Raw genomic sequence first — 23,687 nt, 5'->3', positions numbered from 1 at the left:
TTGGGGGTGAACTCTCTCAGTGGATCAGGATGTAGCTCTCAACTACTTCTTTAGCAGCTATGTCTGCCTGTGCGTTGCCATGCTCTCCTCAGTGATGATAACAGATACAACATTTAAAACCATAAACAAGTCCCAAATTAAATGCTTTCCTACAGAAGAGTTGCCTTGATCTTGGTGTCCCTTTATAGCAGTAGAACAGTGACTGAGACAAAGAAAGAAGAAGTAGAAAGCTTTGGGAAAAGTGGCCTGGGAATTTGTCCTAAGAAGATGTCTGATAGAAAACAACTGGATATTTTCAATTTGTGACAGGTTAGTTAAAATGAAGCTAAGTTTCTTTTAAACTTTACTCACTTTTATTTTACATATCTGGGTGTTTTGCCTGCATATATGTCTGTATACCAAGGGCATACAGTCTCTGTGAAGGCCAGAAGAGGATGCTAGATTCTCCTGAACATAGAGAGAGTTGTTAGACACCATACAGGTATTGGGACCAAACCTGGGTCCTCTGGAAGAGTACCTAATACTCTTAAGATCAGGGCCATCTCTGCAGGCCCCCAAATTTTAAAGATTATGTGTGTGTGTGTGTGTGTGTGTGTGTGTGTGTGTGTAGAATGTGTATGTGTGTGGTCTATGTATGTGTGTGTATGTTTTTTGTGTATGTGTGGTGTGTGTATGTGTGTGTTTGTGTGTTTATGTGGTCTTTGTATGTGTGTGCAGGATATGTGTGTGCAATGTATGTATATGTGTGAGTATATGTATATGTATGTGTATGTGCAGTGTGTGTATGTGTGTGTGTATGGTCTATGTGTGTGTATGTGTGTGTTTGTATGTATGTGTGTTTGTGTGTATGTATGTATGTGTGTTTGTGTGTGCATGTATGTATATGTGTGTGGTTTTTGTATGTGTATGTAGTGTATTTATGTGTATATGTATATGTGTGTGTATGTGCATGTATGTTGTGTGTGTGCTGTGTGTGTGTGCAGTGTATTTATGTGTGTATGTGCAGTATGTGTGTGTCTGTGTGTGTGCAGTGTATTTATGTGTGCGCGTGTGTGTGTGCATGCAGTGTGTGTGTGTGAGTGTGTGTGTGTGTGTGTGTGTGTGTGTGTGTGTGTGTGTGTGTGTGTGTACTTAGAAAGTTTGGCAAAGGAAACATTAAAACAAGGCACAGGGAGAGATTCCACAGGGGAATGTTGCCTCATCCCAACCCTGTCCTGAGTCTCTGGGCCTGTGCTCTTCTCCCTCAGGTGACTTCATTAGCTTTCCTTTGGTTGCCACCCAAAGCACTTTCCTCACTTAAGATCCATCACCCTGGGTGCTAGGCTACAAAGACATGGGACTTATCTGTAATTATAAATGAAGGATAGAATTGTAGGGAACACGTTGACACAGCAGAACTTGTGTCTGAGTGCTTGCTGCACATCAGGCCCTCAAGTCACTGTTGAATAAATGAGCAAACCAAGAAAGAATGAACCTGGGAAGCAATGTGCTGTGTATGCTGGCTCTAGTAACAACTGCCTGCACCATCCCACAGCAGATTACTCCAAATAACTCTTCATAGCCACTTGCACACTTAAACAAAAGCCTGGACTGAAAACTTGAATGCTTTTCCCAAAGCAGCTCAGGACAGAGGCCTTGCAGCTTCATAACATTTACTCAGTCACTCAACTTACGTTGAGCACACAGTTATGCTATTCTGGTGTCTCATGAAGTTCTAATCAAATAACTCTGTTTGCACAGGAGGTAATTCTTCTCTTACACAACACCTTGATTCTGACAGCTTTGTGATACCCAACTTCAGGTGAGGGAAAATAAAGGGCTTGAGACACCTGTGTGGCCAGATAACCCGCAAGGGGCCCAGCCTTCAGAGAGTCCGTGTTAGCCCTCTTATCTGGCTTGGCCATGACCAAGGCCCATGGGAAAGAGGACATGTTGACCTCAGATCCCAAAGTTCCCTGAGAAGGAAATTCTGCTGCTACAAAAGGTTGCTAGTGCTCTGAGTCTTCAGAATGCCATCTCACTAAACACAAGGGCTTCAGCCCCTGAAGGTGAAATGACAGTCAGTTATCCAATATCAAGTTAGAGAAGGGAAATCAGCATGCCTACATTTTAGTGAAGTTTCCTCAGGTATGCACTTTCAAATCCAATCCACTTCATCTCTGTGGGAGGTCTGGCTGTTTTCTTATGAAGGTGTGGAGGTCAGAGAGCTTTCACTGTGGGTTCATGGACAGTAGCAGACCTGCTCTGGAGGCACTCACTCCTCCCAGCGACTTCAGCAGACCTGTTTGTGTCGGCACACAGAAGGCCAGTGTTCTGGGGTCGCATGAGTACAGACTTGATCTGAAGAGTGCTCAGGTGTGAGCGAGCACAGAGGTGGTTTTAGGACAGGAAGCGAATCTGCGCGTTTTTTGAGAACATAGTTTTGCCACAGTCAAACATCCCTCTTCACTGCTCAAATGCCAATTTTAGTAAACATGTAAAATCTCTGAAATTGAATATAGCAATCGTTTCTCTTCTAGGCTATCACAATAGGATTTCAAAAACACATTTACTTTCTTTTCTGCCAGTATCCAACGATGTATGTTTTAGTTCTAAAAAAATTAATAAAAATCATCAGTGTCCTAATCATTCAAACAAGGAATCATGCAAGCACCATATTCATAACTGACTTCCTGTATTTCCACATGGGTTGAGAGTCAGACCATTTTTTAAAGCCATACAGCATAACTGTGAGGATGATCTCTGTGATAATATTTCACAAATACCATTCTGATATATCTAGGGCATGTTTATATATTTTAAGACACATCAGGATAATTTCTACTGGGAAAATAAGTTTTTTCCTTCAAAACCTTGTGTATGATAATGCATACACGTGTAGGTATTTGCATGCCACAGTACATGTGTGTAAGTCAGCTTTACAAATTATTTTGTCCTCTTTTCTACCGTGTAGACTCTTGGGACCAAACTTAGTTTCTCAGGTTTGGCAGCAAACACCTTTCCCAACTGAGCCATTTTGCTGGACCACATGGCAGTGGTTTTCTCGCTGTCTCCTTGTCTGTCCTCTAGACGGTCTGCTAGACAGTCAGATATACTATGTGGATGGTCCTGTCACTACTCTTAAAATCTAAGTTCCCCTTTCCCTGTTCTGTATTCTCTTGATAAGCACTGCTTGATAGGAATGTATTATTAGACACTTTGGAAATGTAAAAATGGTTCAGACATATATTTTATGGGGTGAGGGGGACTGCACACAACAAACTGCGTTGTAATTTGACCCATTCCAGAAGGTACTTCCTTAGTTTGAGGAGTGTCTCAGTCAGTCCTTTGTGGAAATGACCTCACAGGTCTGCCCAGAGCACTGGTTCTTATCCTTCCTAATGCTGAGACCTTTACTTAATACAGTTCCTTACGTTGTGGTGACCTCCGATTATAAGATTATTGCTGTAGCTACTTCATAACTGTAATTTCGCTGCTGTTATGAATCATAATGTAAATATCTTTGGAGATAGAGGTTTGCCAAAGGAGTCCCAACCCACAGGTTGAAAACTGCTACCTACAGACTTCTCAGTTAGTAGGTTCCAGATTAAGTTGCCAGGCAAGGTAATCAATCACCTCGGAGGCGGTCCTTCCTCTTGAAGGGTTTGTAAGTTTTAATGTCTCAGCACTGAGTTCCCGTGGTCCTAGGCCTTTCTTTGACTGGGCATCTCCGCTTCCTATAGTTGTCTCTTACAGTGCTTCTGAAGCACCAGCAGAAATATCTCCCTTCCCAACAGACTCTGTTTTCATCCATGTGTCTCACTGTAAACAAAGCTCTATTGATTTTATTTCTTTACTCTCTGACTCATCTATTTCTTCCTTGATCCTTACTACTCTCATCCTTCTAATAATTTAGTGTTTGATGTGTTCTTGGCTTTCTAGTTTCTTGGTGCATTATTAGGTTATCCATAATACTTCTTGAATGTAGACATTTACACTGTAAATAACCCTCATAACTACTCTTCTCTGTCCTATGAGACAGCATTGTTTCAAAGGTAATAATATAATAAACTTGTGTTATGATGCAGTGTTTACTTTATGATTTATTTGAAAAAGTTAATTTCCCTTTTAGTCTCTTCAATGAGCTGTGCTGGTTAATTTCCATGTGTGAGGGAAGTTGCCGAATTTCCTGCAGGTTTTATGCCATTGTGGTTAGAAAGGATGGTTGGAATGATTTCATTCTTCCTAAATTTTTAAGGCTTTTTTGTGGTCTAACACATGATGTATCCTGAGACTATTTCATCAGTGTTGAGAAATTCACACCTGGCCATTACCTGCCAGCATGATACTGACTGAGGAAAAGTTTAAAGGTCTGACCCCAAGTTCTGTAATAAGTGAGAGCTCTCTGCTTTCATCACATCTACCCAGTATAAAACTAGATGCCCTGGCCAGACCTTGCAGCCAGTAGAAAGAAACAGAGAAGCCCTGTATAAAGAACCAGCAAGACTTCAGGGTATAAAATTTACATTTTTAAAAATTAGCATTTTTACACACTATGAATGAACTATTCAAATGAGAAGTAAGAAAACAATCTTATTCGCAACAGATGCAAAAAATACTAAGAACGGTGCTATAGCAAACTTTTATAACCTCAGCATCAAGGAGGTTAAAGCAGTGTGATCATAGATCTCTAAGGCAATCCAGTGATAGCTTTGATAACAAGAATGCTCATTCAAATGCTCATGCACAGAGCAAAGCAATAGAACACCTATTCAGAACAACACTAAGCTAGCTCAAGATTATTTTGGTTTTGGACCCACTGCAATCAAATTCACCTACAAAAGTATCTTTATGAAACTTGAGGTGTGTATGTGAGTGTGTGTGTGTGTGTGTGTGTGTGTGTGTGTGTTGGAAGAAAAGGAAGAGCAATTGTCCCATCACAGAAACCCAATAAGCCTCTGTGACATCTATCAGTTGTCCCTAGCCTTCACATGGCCTACAGTATTTTTTTAGGGCAACTTATGTCTAATGCTAACAGCATCCTAATTCTACCATTCAAACTGTAGAGGGAGACTCTCCCTAAAGCTGTAGCCTGACTGTGGTATCTGTTCCCCAACAGGGCTGCCTTATCTGACCTCAGTAGGAGAGGATGTGTGTAATCTGACAGAGACTTGATGTGCCAGGGTGGGAAATATACAGGGGGCCCCACCCACTCAGAGAAGGGGATGGGAGATGGTCTCAGTGAGAGGAATTCTGGGAAGAGGCAGCACTTGGGATTTTAATTAATCAATTAATCAATTAATTAATTCACTAAAATTGTTCTTTTGCATCCTTTATACAGTAACAATTCTTCAACTTTGCTTTTTACCTTGCCTTAATTCAAAACAGTTATCTGATACTGGTGGACAAATAGCCAATGCTGGATGAAGCAGGCTCTACAGAGTTGCTAGGACTCTTGATGTATGTGACAAAATGGACCAAGTTTTCTGCATGGTTGAAATGCATAGATTCCTTGTCTGGCTTATTCTTTGTTAGGTTTGATTTTAGCTGATTTGATTATGGGGATCGAGCTCGGGAGCTTACTTCACACTTGTGGCCTTCTCCTCATAGGCACAGTAATTGTGTCTCTAGTGTGTGTTTTCTTTCAATGCACCTCAGACGTCTACATGTAGCCATGTGCTGGAATGAACTAAATGAGCTATCTGTGCATCTGGAATTCCTTGAAGCTGGAATTCTGTGTGACTGGTATTCTGTGCAGCTGGTATTCTGCTCAGCTGGAAGTCTGTGCAACTGGAATTCCATGCAGCTGGAATTCTGTGCAGCTGGAATTCCATGCAGCTGGAATTATGGACACTGCAAACAGAAAATGTAGGGTTGGGAATAAAAGCCCAGCATGATGGTGACCAAGGACAGCATTGATGCCCCAAGGGGAAGTATGGAGAGGGAAGATCTTTAAACAAATCCTATGAATGGCTCTCATTTTTTGACACTTGCACCCAAGAGACCAAAGCAGAAAAGAATCAGCTGTGCTGTGTCATGCAATCCAAACTGTGTCATACAGTTTTCTAGTACAGGAAACTCAAAGCTACAAGAGTTAGTGTAATCTTTAAAAAGTCCTGCATTTTAACTCTGCAGGGAAGCTGACCTTGAAAGGAGCTGCAATTTTTTTACTTCCTTTCTGCTTCCTTCTATACATTAGATCATAAAGCAAAATTCCACTCTTTAGCTCATTGGATCACTCATCTGTTGAAGGCCAGCTCTGACACCATAGGGTAAACTGAGGCAGCCAGTGGTGGAGTCAGTGATTGGAGTCCATGTTGATAGCAACCAATGGGGCTCCACTGATAGCAGCAAGAAATTAAAAGGAGAAAGGGAGGAGGGGAAAACTGGTGTTCATTTCACCAGACGTGATCATCTACTGATGGCACTGGGCATGAGCCGCTACTGATGATGGCAGGCAACTGGAGAAAAGAAAGAAAAGGAGCTGGTAGCAACCAGCTTAAGCTGCTACTGAGAGTGGCCAGAGGGAGTTGTCACTGATAGTGGCCAACGATCAGAGAAAAGAAGGAGAAAAAAATCACACCACACACACACACACACACACACACACACACACACACACACACACACACATCCAAACAGATGGACAGACACATATTTAGTAGATCTAGAAAAGCTTCAACCATCTTACATACACACTTATTTGGTGGATTGAGCAAAGCTCTAACAACGATTTTATATGCACACACACACACACACACACACACACACACACACACAGAGTTGATGGATAGTGCAAAGCTCTAACAAGAAGTCTCTAACAACTTCATTTTTTGTCTTTAGTTCTTTTGTGTCCCCTAAGACAAAATTCTCTATGTAAGGAAAAGAATTGCCTCATTAAAAAACAGATAAAATGTTGCACAAGAGGGAGTTACAGCAGGATTATACCCAAGCGGGGATTCTGCTTTTCTGAGGAGGAAGAGAGGAGGTATTGAGAGAGGGATTTGCAAGGGCAGGACTGAGAAGAGATCAGGGTGGGGGGCTGCAATTGGGATGCAAAGTGAATGAAAAAAACTATTGGAAAAATTTAATAAAACCTCAAAAAAGAAAAGCTTCTTAAATGAGCAGATCTGAGAGCACAGCTTTCTTAGAAGTAGAGGTGCCTTACAAAGTTACTCTGAGACAGATAAGGGCTATTTATGAATATCATGGAAGGCTTATTAGTCAAGACATAATTAAATATTCAAATAATTGTAAAAAAAATAAGTTCAAAGCAGTAGTTTTATCCACATGTTCATTATACCTTCAAAGCGATAGTTTTTGTGTAATAGAATTGCCTAGTCCTTGTTCCTGGCCTTACTTTATCATGGTGTACACCTGTGGCCTCAGCCCTGGACCTGACCTAGAAAGAATGTTTTTCCTTGGTCATTGATTTTTTTTCCTAAAGTTATTCTTCTTCCTAGAGGAATGTGTGTACGTGTAACACATAAAAGCCCACTGAACTCCTTTTAAACATATGTAGCCTTTATTATTTTGCACATTCTACTTTTGATCCTAGCTTTAAACTTTCTATCAACTATCTTCTTAAAATTATTTGAATTATATCAGGAATTCTGTAAAATCATTACTTCATCTACACAGCATTCTTTCATAAAAGCTCATCTCCATGTTCATCTATAGGAAAATTTCCCAACAGGGTAGGCTAATACCCAAGAATCAATCATAAGAGACTGTAGGTAGAACAGGTCTTTGCCCAATCACACAATGTCAGAAAAACAAGGAATACAGCAATGACAAACATGAGAAGGCACAGCAGCATCAAGAAGCAATCCGGGGACACAGCCCCTGAGGCCACACCTTTCCAGGATACACCCATCCCAGCCATGCATAGCAGGGGCCATCTCAAGGAAGCTCACTTGCCCACTGCAGCTTCTTCTACTTTGGTATCTGCCACTCATTCATTTCAAAGAGTGCCCAACTCAGCAATTGCAAATAAAAGCCAATAAGAATTTAAACTAGGGGGTTGGGGATTTGGCTCAGTGGTAGAGCGCTTGCCTAGCAAGCACAAGGCCCTGGGTTCGATCCCCAGCTCCGAAAAAAAGAATAGGGAAAAAAAAAGAATTTAAACTAGAACTGGAGAGATGGCTCAGTGGGTAGGAGCACTGACTGCTCTTTCAGAGGTCTTGAGTTCAATTCCCAGCAACCACATGATGGCTGACAACCATCTGAAGCCCTCTTCTGGTGTGTCTGAAGACAGTTGCAGTGTATTCATATACACAAGGTAAATAAATCTTAAAAAATAATTTAAACTAATTTATTTTAGAAGTTTTCTTTTTATATTATACATTGTATCAGTAAGGGTTCTTGCAGCTAACCCAACAATGGCTGCTTATGAATGGAAGTTTCAAGAATCCAGTAGCTTTTCAGCTTATGAGGGTAAATGTCTCAGCTGTTTGCCAGGAACTGACTAGGAGAAAAAAAAAAAAACTAGCAGGTGATCTTCCTGAGATGGCCTACCATGGATAAAAATCTACAACAGATTTGATCCTTTAGGTAAGGCTAAGGAGAATTTCATTTTAGGAAAATTTCTGCTATTAATATGCTTTCCTGGTATTATTAAACATATATAGCAATCACTAGGTATTAGCACACCCTTTTGAGCAGATTTCTGCAAAACAACGAAGATACATTATCTTGTAATGATGCTATATAGACAAATAGATGATTTCTTAATTCTTAATGATGATCCCATAATTCTTAATGATGATCCTATAAGAATTCCTAAAACCATATTAGTAATTGTTAAGCTCTTTTGTAATTGGACTACTATTAAGTCCTCTCAGATAATCAAAACTTCATTGAGAACTCTGCCAGTCTTCAAGTATCATGAGCTAATTGCTTCTGAGATAGCAAGCAGGCATTCTGCAACTTAGAGCCCATTCCAAGAGATTGTAAAACAATTAAACAAAGGTCATAAAAAGGGAACTAATGGTTTATTGTAGGTGCGAGGACAGAAGATAAAATATCAACTAGGTTTATCTATACAAAACCTCACTAATAACTTAGTCACAAAAATTATGGTTTTTAACTCTCCATGAATCTGTAGAACTGGTGACAGATAATGAATGTTTAGCCAGATAATTACTGCTAATGGATATGCATGTAAATGTTCTCTGCTGAAACTTACTCAATTTATGATTTGAATTTATGTGTAAACTTGTAATGAACTTTTTACCATGTGATTATGTATTCTGAAAGATGTGTAAGTGTTGAGGGCAAAGAGAAGAGGGAAAAAGGAACATTATTTTTTCTTAGAATCCCCAATTGATCCCCTTTTCTTAGAAAGCTTTTATAGGAAACTTTTTTAGAGATAACTTAGAAATAAGACTAAAATCGCATTTCAAAGTGTCCCTTTATCTTCCTGAGACTTCAACTAGCAGGATGGGAGTTAAAGACTAGCAGTTCCAGCAAAGATAGAACAAAGGGAACATTACTTAATCTCCTGCTGTTTTATGATGAGGTGATAAACAGTTTCTGGCCCAAAGGGAACTCAGGCAGGTCAGCTACAGTAGCTTAGACTTAGACTTAAGATAGGTAAATGTTTTATTATTAAACAGCAACCCTAAATATCTCTCCCGCTTTGATGATCCTCTTGCCTGGAAGCTTACCTTCAAGAGAGAACCAAGAAAAAAGGAAGTGCCAGGGTCTGGCTCCCAGAACCCCAAAGTGAGCTCTAATGCCAGTAACAGAATTGACTTGCTAATGAGGGTGAGAGCAAGCAGCCAGAAAAGATAGCTTTCTTCTTCTATGTCCTTTACATATGCTGCCAGCAGAAGATGTGGTCCAGATTAAAGGTGGACCTTCCCACCTTGAAAGATGTAGATTAAAGCTTTATATTTCCATTTCCAAGATCTGGATTAGAAGTGGTGCTTCCTACTTCAAATGATTTAATTAAGGAAAAAAAAAACCACTCACACAGATGTGCCCAGTCATTTGGGTTAATCTCCAGATGAGTACATCAAGCTGACAATCAAGATTAGCCATCACATACATATAGTAGGCAACATGTATTATTTCCTCTTAGTAGAATTTAAGAAATCTCTCTCTCCCCCACTCTCTCCCCCTCACTCTCTCCATTTATCCTTCTTTTTCCTCCCTTTTCCCTCTATGTGTATATGAGTGTGTTTGTTTGTCTGTCTATATGACTGTCTGTCTCTCCTTGTCTTTCTTGTGAATGTGTTGTGTGTATGTGTGTATGCATGTATGTATCTATCATCTGTTCATTAATTTTATATCTGTCTATCCATAGTGCTATAGTAACTTCTAGAGTCTTGGGGTTTGGGTACCAGTACATAAAACAGGGATGGCAAGGCTGACTAAACACCCCTGGGTAGTAAAACAAACCCAGAGGAAGACATAGGAAATCTCCTGATGTAGTTAGAAATGATTAGTTTCCCCTTCTCTAGGCTCTCTCTTTTCTTTGCTGATTGCTTCCTTTTGCCATGGTGTGGATTTTTAACTTCACATAACCACATGTATTAAGTATGTCAATTAATTCTCAAACTACTAAAGTCCCTTTTAGCAAGTCCTAGTTTATGTCTGTATACAGAACTGTTTTGACACAGTAGTTTCTGATCTTCACTACATTTTGAGTTGACTACTTTTTTTTTGTAGGGTGAGGGATGAGAATATTTTGTCTATTTTGGACATGTAGATATCCAGTTCCTGCAGCACCAAGTGAAGAGGCTCCTTTTCCTCTAATGCACATTTTGACATCTTTGTCAAAGACTAGGGGGCCACGGCAGTCTATTTGGTCTGCCTGAATGTTTTTATGACAGTACCATCCTGGTTTTGTTTCTATAGTTTTATAGTGTTGAGATCAGGTATGGGTATTAAAAAAACTGTGTAAGACAATAAATAGTCTATCCCTGGGGATAAGTCCAGGATATGGAGTTTCAGGTGGAATGGGCTGGGCAGTGAGACTGGAGTCCTAGGTGAAAGCCAGATTGAGAAGGGACCAATAAGGCTATGAAATAGGAACTCTGTCTTAGGCTTACTAGAACAAGATGGGCTTGCCTTATGATTTTGGAAGATCAAATAGATAATGGGGAGGCAGAGTTTCTGTGGGGACCACAGTAAGAGAAGCAGGACCATAGAAAAGATCAGACATGCCTCAGAGTCCCTTCCTTGTCTCCTGCCGTTCCATCGCTCCGGAGATGCACGACCAGAGAATGATGGCAAAAATGGCCAGCTCTAGCACTGTCCCCCACAGTGTTACCAAAAGCCTTGAGCACTGTCTGAGGTGGTCAGGGGCATTAGTAATATTTACAGAAGACATGACGGCTTTATCATTTAAGTGATATTCCCAAACCCAAACGCCACAACAAAAGTTTACAATCATTTATGGCTCTTGACAATAACTGAGAGCTTAAGGTTTTATCATCTTATCCAGAAGATTCATTAGAAATCAACACTGAGAACAGAATATATGGCTTTGATACTAGACTTTATTACAGTGGGACTTGGTGGTCACACATCAGCAGCCTTCTAACATGCAGACAGTGTAAGCAGGACATCCTCCCTCACTGTATCTTGACTACAGAAGTTGAACCTGAGGAGAGAAAACACAAAAAGGTTACCTCTTCTTCACACAAGTGGAAAGTTGTGTAAGAGTTTAGACATACCTGTCCCCTCATGTCTCTACCTCCTGCCCCAGCAGTCTGATAAGAGCATGGTCAGACATTAGGATACTAGAGACTAGATCACCCCACCAACCTCCTACCACAATTACAAATGTCTAGGGAAGAGCTGTCAGTCACATAGTACCAGAAGTACTGGTCTTTTTTATTATTTCAGACCACTGTTGACTGTGCATAACTGAAACTGTGGGGAGCAAAGCCACATGATCAGGGACTCTAGCAGTGTTGTGGTTGCTATGTTTGGCTTTTAAGGAATTGCCACCAAACTACTTTCTAGATGGCTGCATCATTTTATATGCTACAACCTGTGCTCAAACATTTAGGATTCCCCTCGTCTTCAAACATTCTTGGCATTGTCAATCCTTTTTAAATTTAAGTATTTAAATACAGTATGGTGGCATCCGTCATTGCTTCAACTTGTACTTTTCTCAAAAAGTTGAGTAATAACACAACTTTTTTCTGGGCACTTGTGATTTATATCTAAAATATGTTTCAGATAGGCATAATTCAATTAGGTATAGATCCAAAAAAGGTCAATGTGATGATCTCTACCTCCTGCCCCTGATGTTGACCACCTTCATTTAATATAATCACTATATTAGCTGGGTATAGTTCCATCATCTTTCTACGTGTTTTTTTGTCATTTTGATTTTTTTGCTCTCTTTGCCTGTTTAGGTTCACTCTGAGATTTTTTAATTTCCCCTTTTATGGCTTTTTGTTAATTTGTTGTAGTTTTTTATCCTTACAGTGCTTACTTTAGAAGTGGTAATACATAAGTGTAACTTGGAAATGACAGTCTACTGATTCACAGATGGCATGGGTCCTTCCAACAGAATCTGCCAACTCTCCTCTCCTACCCTTCATGATGTTATCATACACTGTATCTATTTATATCCTGCACCCCATCAAATGCTGTATTTATACATGTACCATGCTCCTCCTTCAGCATATGCTGCATTTATATCCTATACCCTTCATACACTCTACCATCACATGCTGTATTTACACATACATAATATGTTCCCCATACTCCATCAGTATATACTGTATTTATACCATGTCCCTCCATCATTATACACTGTATTTACACATATATTATACCCTCCCCACACTCTACTATCAAATGCTGTATTTACAAAAATATTATATTCCTGATGGAGTGTATGCTGTATTTATACAGACCCTCACTACACTCTCACCAAATGCTGTACTTATACATATACCTATCTCCCTCCTTTATCATATGATATGCTTGTACATAAACCCTCCTACCCTCCCAGTACTGCCCTCAGTATCGCCATCTTCTCCTGACATTTTCTAGCAAACAGAGTAAGTGTTGATAATGATAATACCCTCATCTGTTGTTCTCACATCCATACCAACTCAACTGGATGTTAACTCAGTGATTACTTTCTTCCTTGTAGGTTGTATTGTCCAACTGTTTGTGTAGCTTGAGCTATTAGAATTAGTGTCAGGTGTTGGATTTTTATCTTGTTATTGCTAAACAATTTTACATCTTATTTAAGTGAGTTGTGGGATGAAGTTCTTTCAAGTCTGGCTAAATCTAGCAAAAGAATACAAAAACAAAAAGTAAAAACAAAACCAAACCAAACGTAAACAGGATCTTACTAAATACTCCACCCAGTATCAATAAAATGGTAAGCTTCTGTAACCTGCCTGGTGGAAACAGGCTCTAGTCTCACCCTAGAGAGAAGTGGGCACCAATCCAGTCCTTCTGGGCTTCTTGTTCCCTAGCCATGGTTGTTTGCTGACAATGCGAGGTTGTTAGATTGTGCCAAATAGCCAAGGGGACTTTCAAACTCTACCATTCCTTTCTGTGGACCCATCTTCTCTGGTAGCCCATGCCACAAAATCTAGCTGCTCAAGATCCCAATTCTTAGCTTTATCTCCTAGAAGTTGAGGGTTCACTAAAACCTGCCTACATCACATCCTAGAGATTCCCTCAGGGATGTCAGCTGATCAGCCTATTTTAAGGCACCACCCTGCCTGGTTTTTATCTTCCAGGCTTCACTGTCCACTGTTGCTTAAAGTTCAGTGTCTTGAAAACTCTTGTGCATGTGTTTTGTGTGAACTTTTGTTATCTGAGGGGCCTTAGACTCCTCTGGCAAGAATGCCAGTCTCACTGGTTTCTGAAGGATGATCCAGCATTTGCCCCACTCTGCAGCAGAATGTGGTTACCCCACAGAGAGGGGGGCTGACACTGGTGTTGTCCATGGATTTGTTCTCCTGGCATCCCTCTGTAAACATCCTTAGCTCAGGGTATGTCAGTCTCAGTAAAAATGGAGAATTGATCTTCTGGACTGTAGACTTCTCCAAGAAGACCAGTGACACAGAATAGTGTACTTCTAGTTTGTTCCCTAATAATGAGTTCCTGACAAACCTTGGTGAACCAATGGAGCTGGGAGAAGGGCAGAGTACACACGTGAGTCACCCACATAGTTCAAGTCTGCCTTCCAAAGGAAACATTCTTCTCCTGTGTCTAAGAATCCATCGAAATGGCATTCCTAACATTTGACACTATCTCCTAATGACAAATGAGATCTTAGGAAGCAGACCTAGCTGGGGCAGTGTGATCCCCTATGAGAGGTGTGAATTGCTTTAGTGCGAATAGACGCATTTAATCCTTCTCTTTTCAATTCTTGTTACTCACACTCTGCCGTCATTTCGTTCCACTGAAATCCTTGATGCTCCCACTTTGGGTAGAGTTGGGTTGATCACATTGTTGTACCAAATAAATTTAACTTTCTGCAAATCTCCAACATCCATATCAGAGTCAAATTCCTTGACATGAGTGTCACCTGGATGCAGAGAGCCCCTGAGAAGTTGGGATGACAACAGAAGTATATGTGAACACACAGAATCAATTACACACACATATATGCCCAGTATTTAAAAATATACCACTTTTCTAAAACCAGTTCAAATTCTATTTGAACCTAAGCTGCCAACCAGACATTTGTCACTCAAATGTCTGAAGTAAATTTGCAATGTGCACTTGAGCACGGTGGTGGGCATTTCTATCAATAACTCAGATTATTTTTGTCATCCTCTCTTTAACACAAACTCAAATGTGTCTTTGCCACAATCCTCATGGTTTAATAAGTGACACTGTCATGATAAAAATCTTTTCTCTGCTGTTGTGTAGGGAATAATTATTTACTCATTATAAATCAAATGTCAGGTAACAAAATAGACATGAATGGCTTCCTTAGAAAATAGAAAAAGATTAAAACTGTGATATTGCAGTGCATTAATGAGTAATGGCTACACAGCAGCTTTCTTTTTGTTATATGTGACTACATGTTACATACATATAATAGAAAAAACCCATCAACAACATACATCAGACTTTGGAAGCCTGCTAAAATGTAAGAAGCACTCAATGATACTTTGAATCTTTTACTCACTTGAAAACTTCATACTGTTTAGAGTTTCCTCCATTTCCAAACAAAGAAACTAGAATGTGCCCAGTGACCTTCTGTCCAGAGAGGGTGACAGTCACCTGGTACCGCCAACCTGCAGGAGGCAACATTTGTACACTGTCATCTGGGAGGGAAGAGGTTCTGACTACTGGTTAACAACATACTGGGAAGCTGCAGAATGTGATCCATTCTGGGTCAGGCATTCGGAAAGTGTGGACTTAGAGAACATTTCCAGAGGGTTTTGCCTTGCTTTTTTTCAAGTCAAGAGCCTAAGAAGTTCATCTTGTTTAAATTTGCTAGGGATGAAGCTCAGTGGCAGAGAGCACTTACCGGCATTTATCAGGCTCTGGGTCTCACACCCTGTCCCATCCATGCCATCAACTGAAAATCAATTAAAATGGAAACTTACGTGCGAAGTTGCTCTTGTCACCAGTGTTCAGGTAAAATTTCTGGTAGAGTTCTTTTGTCTTCCCAGGGTATTTGTCAGCATAGTGACCCATCTGTGGGCATCCTTCACTCCCACATGGGAAGCACTTATTCTGTGACATTGAGGAAAAGGTGACTTGGTAAGATTCTTGCTTTTAATAGGGCATACTTTTTCCAACATGGTTTATGACTGAATCAAAGCTAATTCTGTTCCCGATTATAACGGTGGGACAGCAATGGCATCTCAGTGAAAGTTCATAGTATATCTCATTATCCTTGGGAGTTTCATTGGCAAATTGCACAAAACTATAAAAACCACACCATAGGATAAATGGCATATAATGTATTTATCTTTTCCCCCCTTTGTCCCTGTAACTTACTTTGTTTATTCTAAAACATCCACTCTCTTGCTAAGTGATTAGAATTTATTTCAGAGAGATCACATAAGAACAGGAAATGACAGTCAACTTCTGCTAGGCACAATAGGTTTCATTAGAGGATGACAGTCCCCAAATTCAGGCCCTTCTCCATTCCCTTAGCGTCTCTTGGCATGCTCACATCTCAGAATGTGAATCTCCCAGTGTGGTGAGAAAATGGCTCAGTTGGACATTAAGACTTAACCAGGCATCTGGCATCTAAAGGAAACCAGTTCAGGAAAATGCCCTCAGCCAGGAACTGTGGTAAAAGGGGTGGAGCATGAACAGCAGAACGCTGAGGACAGATAGCACAACTTCCACTCTGGAGGGAAAGCTCTCCCACAGGAGAGGCTCCTGGAGGACTTCTCCATGAGAAAATTAGACAACAGGCCTAAGGTCATCTAGCAAGCTAAGGAGAGACTAGGTTAGCCAAAGAGAAGCATGTGCATGTTTTCACAGACATTTTCCCAAGAAGAGTACAAAAGTCCCATCCTTAATCAATAAGTATGTTCATCAGTATGACAGACAGGTGTATCCTGGATTCCAAAGAAGCCAGGAGACAATGCACCCAGGGGCCGCAGCCATTTTCTCTGCAGAGCACATGCTTAATTGGATATGTGTGGGCCTGGGTGGCCTGGGCCCACACACATCACCTGGATGGCCTAGGTCCACACACATCTCCTGGGTGGCCTGGACACACACATCACCATGATTACCTGGGCACACACACAGCACCATGATGGTCTGGCTACACACATCACCAGGATGTCCTGAGCACACACACACATCTCCTGGATGGCCTAGACACACACACATCACCATGATGGCCTGGGCACACACACATCACCATGATGGCCTGGCTGCACACATCACCAGGATCCCTGAGCACACACACATCTCCTGGATGGCCTGGACACACAGACATCACCAGGATGACATGAGCACACGGGTTAGGATGGAGACATAGGAAGCAGAATGTGAACACTGGGACATTTTCTGTACAAAAAGTGCTGTGAATCTTACAAAAGGACTTTTATGTCACTGAATCAGACAGCTTCCATTGCATGGAACCTAAATATTTTTGGATCACTTGTTTACAGGAAGATAAACGTAAAATCAAACCAAGTAGGGCTCAGCTCTTACCGTATAAGAAACTTACACATGAACAAAATATGTACCCCTCTCTCATATTTTGATTATTTTATTTTTGTTTTTGTTCTGGGCCAAGCACTTAACATGTGTCCTGTGATTAATTGCTTTACCAAGAGAATTGGGTCTGATGTCATTACATTTCTAGATGAAGAAAATCATCGGGGAAATGAAATACTTCGCCCAATGTCATTTAAGTACTTGTTCTTAATAACTAAGATATATTTGTCTTGTACTTGTGATTTATGTGGAATGTTGGTTACTTCAAATTTTCTTATTTTTTGATTTGCTAAAACTATAGTGCAAAAAAAGTCAACTTTATAAAATCCAAGTCATTAGAAACATCATGTTCAATATTACATGATTGAAAATGTGACAAAACTTAAAACCTAAAGGTCATCAGTTAAATAAAACCTCTAGTTCATCAGTACCTTCTAGTCACAGCATTCAGATTGCTAAAAACTAGCTTTCTATGTGTTTGTTTAGGAGTCCTTGACCCTGAACAAGATTGAACATTTACCTGAGACAGAGGAATGTTAGGTAAGGCGTTTCTACTTATGAGCCCCTTGTTCTATACCCCTGTAATGCACTAAGGCTTTTTGACTACTGAAACGCATATGCATGTGTTAATATGACAAATATTTAACTATAAATGGTCAGGAAATGACATCATCACAAATTCTAAAGGGAGTCCAGGGACAGCACACAGTGCCAAGTGTGAGCTTAGCGTGCACATGGCTCTGGGTTGGATCTCCAGTCATGAGGGGAACACAATAAAATGTAAAACAAAACCCACAGGGAAGCTGGATGCTACTTACTGCAGAAAAAACATTGTAAGAGCTACAGGAGAAGCCAGAGAAGCCAGTCGGGTTGACGATACTGTCGGTGTAATATTTGTAGCTTCTCAAGTGGTTACAGGCAGCAAAGTCGCGAGTTCCTGTGGAGTCAGGCATGACATCAGTGGCTGATTTCACTTCTCTAAGTCACACAGCGGTGAGAATGTGGGGCTAATAATCATGCACTCTAGTGAGAGCAAACTCTGAACATAAATCAATTATGAGGTATGTGTAGGGTATAAGAAGGAAAAAGAAATTAAACGAAGTTTAGAACCAATAGTTATTAAGCGACTTGGGAAGAGAAAGGCTGCCCCATTTAGACATCTAGTATGTAATACTTTCCCTAAATTAGGTCTCTCGGCAGTTAGGAGTACTTGCTACTTCTGCAGAGGACTGCAGGTTCAGTACCCAGCGCTTACATGGTAGCTCATCACCGCCTGTAACTACAAGTTCCAGGCTACCTGAATTTTTCTGGCTTTCCACATGAACCAGGAAGCACTAGTGTGATACAATTAAATACAGACAAAATACCTACAGAACCAAATCTTCTTAAAAGAAATGAAAAAGTTGGGTTGTAAAGGCAAGCGCCAACCCAAAGTTTCCTCGCTCTCACTTGTCTCGGCGAAACTTATGTTTCAGGGACATAGTGGGAGTCCTTTGATATAAAAAAATATGAACTCTGTACAACTCCAGAGTGGCTAGCAAATTTAACAATGAGAAACACACTTCACAGAGGTAACCCGTGCGCACCATGGTTTTACCTTCCCAGATCCCGTCGATGTCAACGATTTGGGAAAGGATATTCTTCTGACATCCAGGCATTTCCATCCCTCCATTAGGAAAGAAATCTAGGTGACCCACAGTCTGGCTCATTCCAAATCCTGAAGATTTTTAAAAGTAATAGAACGTTCCTATCACTATACGATCAAGGCACAGTCAAACGTCTCTAATACCCAGATTGAAGTCATTCAGCAGACGGGCTGGCGGAGCTCACCTAAGTTGGGGATGATGGGTGCAGCATCTGTGTGAATTGCATCCACAAACTGGGCATCGGTGGGGTCCAGACGGACTTCTTCAGGTGTGCCCTGGAAGTAAGGTTCAGCCGCGTCCAACCCTGAAACAGATTGGAGGTGCCATCAGTACAACGAGTTATGTCAGTGTGTGAATATTTCACTATTGTAATGTTTGCGTGGAGAGCTGTCGGGACCGGCTGTGCTCGAGGATGTCTAGTTCCCTCGAGAATATTGTTCCTTAGCAGTGGTTCCCCTCAAACAGCTGACCCCAGGAGAGGCCGAACTAAAGGTTGTTCAGGCTAGAGATTTCTGCCAGATTCTAGTCTTCTAGAAAGGCAGGAGCTTTCTATGACTGAGTCCACAGCCTGGCAAGGTACAACACCTGGCAGAGCAGGCTGTGGCGATCAATTTGTAAACCATGGGAAAGAACAAATGTTCTGGGAGAATGACTTTTTCAGTAAACCAACGGAGACCCTGGCTGTCCCGACTGATTCAAATGCAATCAACTTTTCCAATATATAGAACGAGAAAATCTCCAGGTCGGTTTAGACAGTTGAAAGACGGAGTAGGAAACCACGTATTCCCTGAAGTATCCAGGTCTCAGGTCCAGCACTGCAACACCTTCCTTGTCAGGTGACTTGGCCCTAATTCAGGCAGCTGCAGTTTGCAAATGGCATCGTGAATCTAATTAGCCCTACCCAGAGTGGAAGCCCCGGCCAGCAGGGCAGAGCCTCTGCCTCCTCCCCCAGCAATGACGTTATAGTTGATGAAGCTTAGATTTGTCATTCAGAAGGATGCAAGCAGAGCTCAGCTCATCGCGCACAAACTCAGAAATAGGCAGTGTTTCTGGATCGTCTTAATCCAGGGTTTGGTTATATGCAATAGATTTATATGTTAAACAATAGGGTGATGACCGAACACTGGATAGCTCACCAGGTCGCAATGCTCTGAGCTCTGATCACCTGGCACAACTCAGAAAGTGTGACAACTTCTGAGCAACCCTACCACCGTCTCCTCCAGTACCTTCCGGGAGTCCCCCACTGAAGGTCACATACGTTCTCGACATCTAGAACCTGCTGTTGAACCAACCTGTGATCCTCCCAATAGCTCCGAATGTCCTCTTTCCTGCCTCCCCAGCAACGTGGGAACCCAGGCTGTGGCCAATCAGGTGGACGTTGTCAGGTGAGTAGCCGAGGTCAGACTGTTGGAGGAAGGCGTCATTGAAATGGTTCCAAGTAACAAAAAATGCCAGATGGTCAAGGGGGCCTCCAAACCTTGGTTTCTAAGGAGATGTGTCCCCTTCCCCTTCGGAGCACCCCCCCCCTGTCACTAAGAAGAAGTGGAAATTAGTTCAAGTAGGCCTAGAATCCTGTGCGTCCTCCCACTGCTGAGAGAGAAACCCTGGAAGGACACACGAGGTCATAACTGGAGATGGTGAGGCAAGGATTTGGATCAGGGCCCGTGAGGCACTCACGCAAGCTCATTTGAGTTTGACATCTTTTAAGACTTTTTTAGCGCCCTGGTCAGACTAGATTGCTCCCATTGTGTTTATATTCGATTAAATAAATGAAAACTGGGGAGATGGCTCAGTCGGTGAAGCACAAAGGCCCAGAGTAGGGTCCCTGTAACACTCATCTAAAAGATGGATGCCGTAATCGAAGCACTACAGGGGCAGAGACAGGCAGGTCCTTGGAACTCAGTCCTGCCCGAGTAGCAGAACGGATGGGTTCCGTACTCAGTGAAAGACGGTGCTTCAAAAATAGAATGTATAGCAATCCAGGAGAGACTCCATACGCATGTACAAACAGGTTTGCACACCCCCGTGGGCATTGCATCCCCCACAACACACTAAATATTAATAAGACAGAAATATGAATATGTGGCTGCTATCAGCATATCAAACTGATAACATAGGGGGAAATTAAAGCAAATCTGAGTCTGGCGCTGTATCTCAGCAGTAGAGAACTTGCTTGGTATGAGCAGCCCTGGGGTCTATGTCCAGAACTACAATTAAATAAAACAAAACAAAACAAAACAAAATAAAACAAAACACCACAGGCGGAATTCAAGGGATATTGCCTACCTAGTTGTTTAAGTTCATTTAATTAATGTTCAAAACTAGTTACTGAATTAAATAGGCTATTGATGAAGCCTGAATGGAGATTGGGGTGGGATTCATCTTTAAGCAAAGGGGTGGGGGACATCATCTTATTTAAATCTGTCCTTATCAATGATCAGACCTACAGGTTTTGTTATGGGAGGAGAATCCAGACAGCAGTGTCTAAGAGCTTTTGCGTAACCCAGACTCAGTTACCTTCAGAACGTTAACCAATAATGCCACTTCTGCACCCACGACCCGGACGTTCTGGGTAGCCTGGGTGTATGTAGCCCGGGAGCCACCTTTCCAGTCCACACAGATGCAGTTCACACTCTCCACTTTGAACATGTTCTGATGGAAGAGACACAGCACACAGTTAAGTAATCCAGGTTCTTTATTCACTGTTGATGAACGTATTCCAAAATTCGGTAAATTCTCTTCTTGACCTGCCTAATAGCTACCATGTTAACCCCAATGCTATGACCAAAATGTAGTCTCTAATGAGTATGGAGATCTTCCTCAAGCCTACTATTGGCTCCAGACCATTGTGGAAACTAAATTCTTGGGGTTTCTACTGCAGCAGCTGTGTTGGGACCCATACTTAACTTGAATGCTACTGCATGGTAGCTTCTCTTGGTAAAGTCTGAAATATCTCTACAGCAGTTACTAAGTAACTATGTCATGAGCCCTGCATAACTCCATACCCCATGCCCCAAGTGTCCCAGGACCCTTGGACCCACTGCTACCTCCTCCCCATGCCCAGCTCCAGGCTCAGTGGTCTCAGACTCAGGCTTGGTGGTGACCAGCCTTTGTCCTCCTTAGTTGGGGCCAGTGTTTTGCTGGTCTTTAACACTTCCTCTTAGAAAGTACCACGGTTTACCTTGCACATGTCAGATAGCCAGTTCTCCTCTCCCTTGTCAATGAAGCCGTGGATAATGATGCGGGTTTTTCTGTTCGTTTTGAAATTGGAGTTTCTGATACTCGATGCATCTGAAGTAATTTTCTGTTTGGGGTACAAAAGTGTTTGAGTCGAGTTTCTTCTAGTAGCCTCTACAATCGTTTATGCGTGGGCAGAGATGGTAGATAGGATTCTTGAAAGCCTACATAGGCAAGTCATTCACAGCCATCCCCATCCCCATGTTGTTACTGTCCTTGTAGCTGTTTGACTCACACAGTATGTCTCCCAAGGTGTTTGTAATTAAGATTTTCAATGAAAGTCTTTTGTATATATGCCTACCTACCTACCTACTTACCTACCTACCCATCCATCCATCCAACCATCCACCCATCCATCCATCTATCGATCTATCTATCATCTATAATCTATCCAATCTTAGGAAATACATATATATTCTAATATTCCTCTGGGCATAATGGAGCTATTGCTCAATAAATTCAGTGTAAGTTAAAAATATTATAACCGAGTCTTGCTTTGTTTGGGGGCAGGGTCTCATGTAAACCAAATGTCTTCAACTCATTAAACAGCAGAGGACAGTCTTGAACTCCTGAACCAGTGTCTACCCTTCAAGTGCTTGGATTAAAGATGCTACCATACCTGACTGGAAAGCATTATAGGTTGGAATGTACCATAAACACCTAACCTAGTTTTTCTATCATCTCTTTGACACAGATAGAGCTGTCAATCATTCACCTTCATGACTGGTGCAAGACTAGAAGCTGTGGCTCAGTGCTTCTCCTTCCTGTGGCTACAGGTCAGCATATGGCTAGTCCAGAAGCTTCTACTGTAAACGCATCATTTCCAAACAAATCCTGGTAAATTGAGCCATCTTAGGGGGATTCCTTATGTGTGTGTTTGCACTACATCAGGAAATGTTATTTAAAACACAAAAATAAAATATAGCATATTCTTTATTGCTATATGCATCCATATGAATATATATATATTCTATCCCTGTACGTATAATGTTTTTATATGGTATACTAGATATAAAACATGAGTAATAAGAATTGAATGGTTATAAGTAAGTTTTTAAAGAGTTTTTAATCTGACTGCTCTAGAGGTCTAAACAGATACAAATTCTTCTTCTCCTGGATTCTCATTAGAAGACTTGGATAGTCACACCAATTACATAAAGTGTGTGAAATTTAGTCCCGAAAACAACAGCTGTTCCTACCTGGTAGTTGTCTTGGTTCTCGTTGGTGTAGAGGAGAAAGCGGGTGTTGATCTGTGCTGGGCTCCAGGGCAGTGCTTTCAGGGGTCTGTCTATGGTTCCTGACCACGGGGCATCATCACTGAAGCAGCCGAGTTTGTCAAAGCAAACTTCTTTTCCTGAAATCACCGACAAATGTCTCATAGATACCACTTTAACCTCTCCAATACACAATCGACCAAATGTAAGTTGAATTGCATCCCGCGGCAGGTCTTCCTCCTTGGCTTTCTCAAACACCCTCTGCTCACACAGACAGCTGCCCCTCCCTTCTGCCTCGGGCCCAAGTCACTCCCCTCTGCTCAGTATCAATCAAGGACTGATTATAGCTTTTTGACACAGATGTTATCTTTGGCCATTGGTGCCTAGACATGAGATGGCCCTTTGTCTCAGGAACTGGTTCAGGTAGCTACCTTTTGTCTTTAGCCTGTGGGTGAAGAATTTTAAGATTTATGCAAGG

The 23,687-nt window shown here is 41.4% G+C and overlaps 1 protein-coding gene across 2 annotated transcripts in view; it reads right to left on the bottom strand.

The window, feature by feature from the left end:
* Nucleotides 1-11,468: 11,468 nt before the first annotated feature.
* The window catches only part of Pnlip (pancreatic lipase), a 36,854-nt gene continuing 24,635 nt past the window's right edge, over nt 11,469-23,687 (bottom strand). For both annotated transcript variants that reach the window (NM_001439915.1, NM_013161.3), the window contains 11 exon segments: nt 11,469-11,590; nt 14,350-14,514; nt 15,107-15,215; nt 15,531-15,660; nt 17,931-18,049; nt 18,710-18,829; nt 18,943-19,062; nt 20,051-20,162; nt 21,276-21,410; nt 21,940-22,062; nt 23,195-23,349. In NM_001439915.1, the coding sequence (NP_001426844.1) occupies nt 11,527-11,590; nt 14,350-14,514; nt 15,107-15,215; nt 15,531-15,660; nt 17,931-18,049; nt 18,710-18,829; nt 18,943-19,062; nt 20,051-20,162; nt 21,276-21,410; nt 21,940-22,062; nt 23,195-23,349 (1,352 nt within the window). In that variant the 3' untranslated portion in view covers nt 11,469-11,526.

The sequence above is a fragment of the Rattus norvegicus genome, chromosome 1 (genome assembly GCF_021556685.1).
Source record: "Rattus norvegicus strain SHRSP/BbbUtx chromosome 1, alternate assembly SHRSP_T2T, whole genome shotgun sequence".
NCBI classification, from domain to species: Eukaryota; Metazoa; Chordata; class Mammalia; order Rodentia; family Muridae; genus Rattus; species Rattus norvegicus.
This window is presented reverse-complemented; position numbering and strand designations above follow the sequence as displayed.